The 9,486-nt window shown below is 28.3% G+C and overlaps 2 protein-coding genes across 2 annotated transcripts; one reads left to right on the top strand and one right to left on the bottom strand.

Annotated features, from left to right (window-relative positions):
• The first annotated feature begins 393 nt into the window (after positions 1-393).
• On the top strand, positions 394-3,294 carry LOC113385810 (probable citrate synthase 2, mitochondrial). The gene is made up of 7 exons (XM_026623645.1): positions 394-432; positions 824-985; positions 1,059-1,445; positions 2,116-2,315; positions 2,394-2,625; positions 2,688-2,897; positions 3,130-3,294. Exons 1-7 carry the CDS (start codon positions 394-396, stop codon positions 3,292-3,294), a joined length of 1,395 nt encoding a protein of 464 aa, XP_026479430.1.
• A 797-nt stretch (positions 3,295-4,091) lies between these two features.
• Positions 4,092-7,060, bottom strand: LOC113385800 (protein giant-like). Its single transcript, XM_026623635.1, has 2 exons — positions 6,810-7,060; positions 4,092-4,692 (listed from the first exon to the last, which is right to left on the bottom strand). Exons 1-2 carry the CDS (start codon positions 7,058-7,060, stop codon positions 4,092-4,094), a joined length of 852 nt encoding a protein of 283 aa, XP_026479420.1.
• Positions 7,061-9,486: the final 2,426 nt, after the last annotated feature.

Genomic DNA, 9,486 nt, shown 5'->3' with positions numbered 1-9,486 from the left:
CAATTAGTAATGTATGTAAATTTACCATTGTTATAGAATATAGGCTAATATTTATTGTGAAATATGTATTTAAACGTATCATTAAACACACTTGTATAGTTTGTATAATTACATATATGTTTGTAAATTTGTGCATTATTATAATATTCTGACAATAAACTTGTCTCTGGGATTTTTACAACATCCTCTATATGCCTTTTTTTAATATTCATTTCATAAATCAATACGTCAACAATTAGCTCTCGCTATTGATATAAAATAAATATAAATTTTGCATCAAATGCACATATTTTTATTTTGATGTTTTGAATGTATGATATGGATGTCAATCCACATAATCTAGTAATCTAAACAAGATATATTTCATATTTTCAATCTTAACAATCAATCATAATGCCGCTAAATGCAAATAAGTTATCAGAGGCATGCCATGTAAGTAGTATAAGGTAATTAGCATTGAAATATTTTATGTAAATAGACTAGATTCATTTCTATAAAACGTGAAAACAGTAAAGAAATATTAGTACATAATTAGCGAGAGCAGAATATAAAACCTTCATTATCTTTAAACAATGTTAAAATTACATGCTATTATAGAATACAATAGTTTCAGACACACCCAAATTCTTAAATTAAATAAAAAAGCCTTAAAATTAAGACATTTTCTGATTCAAATAATTTTTTTATATAGACTGGTTGGTGTTTTGGCCCATCTAAGGCTAAATATTTCAAATGAATTAGAGATTAAATTAAAACTCAACATATAACATTACTTCTATGTAATAAATTATTACTAATTAAGTCAAGTTTTTTTAATATATAGAAAGTTGCCCCAGTTATAGCTACATCTTTAAACCATGGAATTGCTGAATCAACAAACCTTAAGACAGTTTTATCCAAAATAGTTCCCATAGAACAAAACAGGGTGCAAGAATTTCGTAAGGCACATGGAAATAAAAAAATCTGCGACGTTACTGTCGACATGGTATTGATTGTATTACTTCTGCAGTATATTGAAGATCAGATATTATTATTTATTTATTACAAATTACTTAAAGATATACGGTGGTATGCGCGGTATGAAAGGATTAGTCTGCCAAACTTCCGTATTGGACCCCGACGAGGGCATTCGCTTCCGTGGTCTATCTATACCAGAATGCCAAAAACTTTTACCTAAAGCAGAAAATGGTGAAGAGCCTTTACCTGAAGGTCTTTTTTGGTTGTTAATTACTGGTAAAGTACCGACTGAGGAACAAGTCAAAGCTTTATCTAAGGAATGGGCAGAACGGGCTACGTTACCAGCCCATGTTGTTTGTTTATTGAACAACATGCCTCGAAAACAACATCCAATGTCACAATTTTCATGTGCAGTTACTGCTTTGAATAGTGAGAGCAAATTTGTGAAGGCGTATAATCAAGGAGTTAAAAAGAGCCAGTATTGGGAGGTAAATTATATGATATTCGATGGGCAATTTATATACATACTTAAAAACATCCAAATTATAAACTAAAGTCTATAAATTCTAGAAAAAAGTGATTCAAAATTTATCGAAATGCCCTTTTTCATAGAAATACGTTTCAGCATTAATCTAAAAATAATCTTAACATGGATTGGAATTAATTCTCTATCTGTTATATTGCAACTTTGCTGAATATTAGGGAATATTCTGGAAATAGCTTCTATTAGACTCGCGAGAAAAATTGCTCTAAAATTTTTCTGTCGATTAATTTCATAGCGAGTTGAAATTTTATTGCTTCATCCTCATCCTTTTGCGTATTTTTTGTAACTCTAACATAGAAAAGTTTCATAAAATACCATAGCCAATGATATTAAATATAATAACATAACATAACCAAGTATTATAACAAATATTCATGGTAAAAAATCTTTTCACGTCCTCATTTAATTATTTTGAAATGTTTAATTTTTTATTATATGCTTTATCAAAATTTCATAGTTAGTGGCAAAACTTATGGCAAAAAATATAATGCATTTTTATTGGGTTTTATTAACTTCATATATGTTTACAAAAACCTATGTTTCGTAAATAATTTATATTAAAAAAATGTATAACCTACGCAAAATAAAAATAGACTTTTTCATATTTTTTATAGTATGTATTTGAAGACAGCATGAACTTAATAGCAAAACTTCCGGTAGTAGCTGCTACAATTTACCGGAACACCTACAGAGATGGTAAAGGGATTGACGCTATTTGTACAAAACTGGACTGGTCTGCCAATTTCACAAAAATGCTTGGTTACGAAGATGAAAAGTTTACAGAGTTGATACGGTTATACCTCACTATTCATAGGTAGGAAAAACATCCAAACTATCAGTAATATAGATAAATTTTATATGCAAAAAATGAATCTTACCTGTATTTTTTAAGCGATCACGAAGGTGGCAATGTGTCTGCACACACAACCCACCTGGTCGGATCTGCGCTGAGTGATCCGTACCTGTCGCTTGCTGCAGGTTTGAATGGATTAGCAGGACCTCTGCATGGACTCGCAAACCAAGAAGTCCTTGTCTGGTTTATGAAAATGCAGAAAGAACTTGGAGATGATGTATCTGAAGATAAAATGAAAGAATTTATTTGGAAAACTCTCAAGAGCGGACAGGTTCATTATTGTCGGTATACTAATTTTATTACTGAAATATTAAAATTAATGTAATAAATTAGGTCATACCTGGTTATGGACATGCTGTTCTTCGTAAGACTGATCCGCGTTATATATGCCAAAGAGAATTTGCTCTCAAACATTTACCGGATGATCCACTTTTTAAATTAACATCTACAGCGTATAAAGTGGTACCACCTATTCTCACAGAATTAGGGAAAGTCAAGAACCCTTGGCCAAATGTGGATGCTCATAGTGGTGTTCTGTTACAGGTATAAAAAAACTTATGTAATAAATTGTAAAAAATCATTTTATGAAAACTTTATATACTCACTTATTTAAATTGTCTATTTTTGGAATACTAAATAAATGTCCTTAAGGCTGCTTATCTCCTTCCATAATAAAGTATTTTTATATGATAAAAAATCTACATGTGGGTTTGAGATTCGTTTCGTGGTACCTCGAAATTCATTCATTTAAGGTCTTAAATTATTATTATTCTAGCATTACGGCATGAAAGAAATGAACTTCTACACCGTCTTATTTGGAGTATCACGTGCTCTTGGTGTTTTGGCCTCTTTGGTTTGGGATCGCGCCATGAATTTGCCAATTGAACGACCAAAATCAATGTCCACAGATGCACTGATCAAAGCCGTCAAGGAGAACTAAAAAAAACACGAATTATTTTAGTTTAACTGAAAATTTTAAGGCAGCACGTAGAATTATATTTCTGAAAAAAAATTATATAATGATAATATAAATTTCATAAAAAAATAATAGTATTTTGACTTTTCATTAATTAATATTAATTATAAATTGAATTTTGTTTGAATATATGCTCAATATATCTATAAAAATATGGAATACGATATATTAATCAAAAAGCCAATGTTAAAAATTTGACAATAAACCTGAAATATATATCTTGATATGATATTCAAAGGAATGTTTTCATGTAAGAATAATACAAGTGATGTTAAAAAATATATATTTATACATATTTTCTATATTCTCTATTATTACTATGTTTATATAATTTAATTAATAAATATATATTTCGATTTGAGTACACTATCGAGGGATTTAACTCTAAACTACTTCACTGATTTCATCTTTTGGACCAGCAACTATATCAGCAAGCATCATACAAAAATTTTAAATATTTGGTTTGGCTTTTAAGTATTTCCATATAAAGTGCTATAATATATATAGATAAAAGTCTGATGAATGGAATCATGGGACTTAGGTAAATAATTATACAAAATAACGGAAATATTTTTATTTCTATGTATATATAATATATTATGATATTGTATAGGTATATATTATATATGTATTTCCTATAAATTTCGTACATGGCGCATAAAATATTTTATAAAAATTTGAGTACGAAAATATGTATAATTAATATTATAGCACTTCGTAAGGACCCAGCCCGATATTAGATTTAAATTTCTAAGTTGTCATCAGCATTGAACATGTTGCACTTTCGATGCCGACATGGCCAATTGTTTTCTAATAGCAGCTAATTCAAATTTCAATTCAATATTTTCGCGTTCCAAAAACGCAGCACGAATGGCTATTTCATCTTCTTTAACTCTTCGTCTATCCCTCGACTTTTTGGCGGCAGCGTTATTTTTTTTCCGGCGTTCATAATAAGCTGAATCCTTCGTGGAATCAGATTGTTCGTTAGGATTTGGTGAACCAGCACTGGAAGTGACTGTAGGACAACGTCTCATTTTAGGATTCGAAATTGTGGCCCGACCACCATTTGATGCCCTGATCTGTTGTAACATTCTTTCGCGAAAAGCGCAATATTTTTCAGTAGAATTCATATCTATTGTGGAGTCTGCAGTTGCTGTGAAACCAGCGGCTAAAGCTAATGGATCTCTAGGATATGCTTTGAATGGGCGAACGGACTTGTTGTCGAAGCTTACGGGCTCTGGACTTCTCAGCTCCGGGGATGTCAAAGGCGTTAGTTGGGTTGGAGTAAGTAAAATCTGTGGTTGCTGATATGCCGCAGCTTTCAACATGAATGGCGATACACTATCTTCTCTAATTTCAGTTCTGCAAATAAAAAAATCAATTAATATAATATATTAGTTATATTAAATTATAATAACGTATGATATTGAAATTTGAATAAAAAATATTTAAAATTTTGTTTTGATTAATTAAACATGTTATAAATGCGTTCTTTTCCTACTACAATATGGTATGGTAGTGAAATTTAAAATACTATAATAAAATATTATTTAACACTAGAATGGCGCAGCGAGTCAATTTGACTCATTTGCATTTTCTATGTGATATACATAACAATTTCAAACTATTTTTTTTAAATATTGTTTTGGTTTTTCATAGTGCAATGAAAGGTATATAAAAATTAATTTCTATTTCTCCCTTATCTCTTACCCAAATTGATTCTCAAACACTCAAACCTCTGTCATTCTAGTGTTAATTATTAATATATTGATTCAATTAAATAAGTTTTAAATGTGTTCCTTTTCCACTACAAAAGTCAAGAATAAACAAATTAATTTAGTTGATTTAAAGTAAATTAAAAAAAAAACACAATTATTAGAAATTTTGATTTTTTTAACAATTTTATCTATAAATCTATTAGAATTGTCAAAATCAAGAATCAATAATTAAAAAATCAAAACCAAAATAAACCGAACGAAACTAAACAAATTAATTTGGTTGATTTAAAGAGAATTAAAAAAAAACACTCATAAAAATTTCTATTAATCATGCAATTAGTATAAAGTTTGTATTTTCTACCAATTTTATCTATAAATCTATTAGAATTGCCAAAATCAAGAACTAAGAAATAAAATTCAAAATAAACCCAACAAAATAAATAAAGCACTACCAAAAATATTCTCGTTCTTGAAAACAAATTTTTATTGTTTATTGATTTGATTTATGTTTATTTGTATTATATGTATTTGTTTCAATTAATGCTTCAGATTTTTGTCAATTGAGTATTTTAAAAAAAATAATATCTAAAAAATTGTTAAAATAATCATTCTCAATTTTTAATTGTTATTTAACTTCCCGAAGGAGAAGTTTATGTTTTCATAAAAAAATCCGACTCGCTAATTTTATGTTTTTTCACCGTTTCAAGCCATTCTGAATCGAATGAGACCAAATTTGGAAAATGTATGTGTGTGTGTGTGTGTGAACAGTTTTTTTAACCGTAAATCGTTTTCTCAAAAACGCCTGAAACCGATTTCAGAAATTTAAAAACCATTTGATGTATCTCCATGAGGACTATCGTTTGTCAGTTTTGTGAGACGATCTGCCGAGCCGTTTCTTTGTAATTTGAAAAAAGTGTTAAACTTTTCGTCCACATTTAACCTCAAACTACCGAAACGATTTTGAAAAATCAAAAACTGTTCGAAAGATATTAGATGAGAATGATATTGATTAGTTTTAGGTAAAAATCTACCGTTTTCTAGTAAGTAACGATTGAAAAAAAATTGAAGCCGATTTTTATGGAACTTTTTTTTGGAGATATATACCATGGTCTTATAGAACTTACTGAAATATTGCGGCCTTACAATAAGTAATTTAATTTTAAAAATTCATCAAAGTTTGAGAAAATGAGTAGTTTTTTTGATGTTTGTTAAAATTAAAATTAGACAATTTACTTGGTATAACGATAAGGTACTTGGTCTTAATAAACATACTAAACCACTAAAGTTCTATTAGAAACTGGTTCAATTATAAAAATGATTGATTTTTGAACATTTGCTTTCAGAAAATACTCCAAGTTAACAAGTTTGTTCGTTTTAATACTCATAATTAATTTATATTTCATTGATTAAGTCGATTATTTACACATATCGGAAAGTTCATGTAACTTGCCTCAAGGCAAAATACCAATACCAACTAGTTTTATAATTTGTTCAAATTATGATAATTATGTTATTAATTATTTAGTTTTTACTTTAATTATTTTGTTATACGAATAACACAGATATTTTTTATCAATGATCCAATCATAAAAAATGTAATCCACAAAAATATAAAATAACCAATTATCAATCTGAATGCCCTGTAAATGCTGGAAAAATTATCCATCGCATAGTTTTATGGATCAACAAAATTTCAAGTAAACCTAATAATGCTATTACTATTTAAATTTCACAAAAAATCCATAATAAGTTAATCCTTACCTATAATTATTAACCATATAGTCTTCTGTCTTAATACTATCGCTTCTTCGCAAATCTAAATCCATATTCCCATTATATTTCATATAACTTTGTGAAGTCTGTGGGGATCCAGCCTCTCTGGACGACGTGGCTGAATATGCTGGTGATGGAGTTTTCCTTGTCTCGACCGAATCGCCACGCCTGGACCTGGACAGATCCAGAACCCTCGGATATTCATCAGGATACATGCCGTACAACGGGTGCATCGACATGACGTATTATAAAGGACCTGAAAATAAATAATATATTGAGAAAATGGGTTTTGTTAACTTTTTAAATTAATATAAAATAATAATAACAAGCATGATATTAAAATTATACGTCTATCTAATCGGTTCATTATTATATTTATGTTATTCTTTATAATTATAATTATAAATATAATTAAATATATTATAAAGAAATTGAAGTTGATAGGATAAAAAATTTAAATATATTTTATTTATAATAAATATTATATTATTTTATAATGAAATAGACAAATGATATGTATATATAATTGTTTCATAATCTCTCATACCAGACACCCCTGTCTGAATGAGATATAAAAATAATATATAAATAAATAAAAAAAATTAACTATTAAATTTAATTTTCAACTATAGTTAAGTTGAGAATTTGTGTTAGATCAAAAGAGATCTATAAAATATTTACAATTAGTGTTTATTACAAAGTTTTTGAAGTTCTGTGTAAACAGATACAATATGACGATAATATCTTTGCTGAACTCAATTATAAGATTTATGATTAAAAAGGAAAAAATATTAAAAATTAAATTTAAATTAAGAAAGCGGTTAAATAATTATGAATGGATCGACATGGTGAATTATAAAGAACCTAAAAATGAACAATATATTAAGAAAATGAACTCTGTTAACTTTTTCAATTAATATAAAACAATAATAAAAAGCATGATAATAATTTTAAACGTCCATCAAATCTGTCCATTATAATTATAAATTTGATTGAATTTTTGACTATTAAATTTCAACTATAGTTAAGTCAAGGATTAGTAGTAGATCAAACGGGATTTATAAAATATTTAGTATTTATTACAAAATTTCTGAAGTTCTGAGTAAACAGATACGATATGATGATAATATCATTGTTGAACTTAATTTTAATATTTATGATTAAAAAAAATTAATAATTAAATTTAAATTAATAAAGCGGTTAAATAATTATGAATATAATAAGCTTCTTATGGTGAATTATAGTGATTTTTGTTAAATATATTTATTACTAGTGCAAGATATTATTAAAAAAAAAAACAACCCCGATATAGAAAAGTAGTGATATTAATTTTGACTTGGAAATTTAGATCTTGAATTATAGATTTTAAAATTAATCAGCACATCTCCTTATCAATAAAAATCGAATGTTTTTTGAATAATTCAAATCGGTTGATATATAAATAAATAAAAAAAAATTAACTATTAAATTCCCACAAATACTTACATTCACAAACACACACTCACACACACAGACACACACAAACATACACTTTTTCTAAAGTATGCCAAAATGTTCAGAAACCTTTGAAATGTAAAGATATATAAAAAATTTCATTTTCGAGTTTTTTGTGATTACTATAACTTACCCCAAGGGACGGTAATAAGTAGTCAGCCCTATTAGATAAATTTCAATAATAAAGTAATCTAAAATGCATGGATCAACCGTTGGGTTACCATCTAAAATTACGATGTAAGGACGTAAGGAGAAGTTTCATATTCTGATTGCAGTTGAAATATGAGAATAAAAAAATATTTAAGGAATATAGAATTATACATAAATATTTAAATAAAATATCTCACATCAAGTGCTTATATAATATCAGAACAAGCTATTAGACACACTTTAGATTTAATGTTAAAAAATAAAATCAAAATTAATTCGCGAATTTAATCATCTCATATAAAATTCACACTTCTAACTGCACTGACAACAAATGCATCAACGGAATCTCGAAATCAAATGTCGTATCCCACTATATCATTAATATTTTTAAAACATTGTATCTACAAAATTGAAAAAGACAGATTAGTTTTTGAAAATTAAACAAAACATACCGCAGATATGAAAGCTAATTCAAAATCCAATCCAATGTATCTCAACAGGATGACGGCGAACCAAATATTATCAACAGCGTCTATAATGTTGCAAAACTAGACAACTTAGCACCACAAACACGCACCAACATCAAATTGCATACTGACCGTTCGCACGGCGAATGCCCATCTTTATATATGTCAAAAGTTTTGGCCCTGTGCGAATTTCTAGCCAATCGCAACGGTGCATTTTTGGCAAAGGGTAAACAACTCAAACTCAACACTGCAACGCAAGAATTTTGGGTAAATTTTGGAATTAGGCACGCGGGCGGGCGCAGTGGGAGATTTCGTTCGTCTCTTGCTTTTTTCGGTAATAACATTAGATTTGTTATTGTATTCATCCAAAATACTTAACCATTTCCATACACACGCTATTTGACGGATTGCAATAAGTATTCACTCTTGTGGTACTGACCTACGCAAGTATAGAGAAAAATTCATAATATGTTTTAGAGTCGCAGGATCTTGCGTTGTAAAACGGATGTTATGCATTTTGATGACATTGTTGCTGTTTCTTTTATACGCTTTGT

Source organism: Ctenocephalides felis, unplaced genomic scaffold (assembly GCF_003426905.1).
Source record: "Ctenocephalides felis isolate EL2017-DRISC unplaced genomic scaffold, ASM342690v1 CF-g0.4_SCAFFOLD_00845, whole genome shotgun sequence".
In the NCBI taxonomy this organism is placed as follows: Eukaryota; Metazoa; Arthropoda; class Insecta; order Siphonaptera; family Pulicidae; genus Ctenocephalides; species Ctenocephalides felis.
Note: the sequence above shows the minus strand (reverse complement) of the source record. Positions and strands in the feature narration are given on the sequence as shown.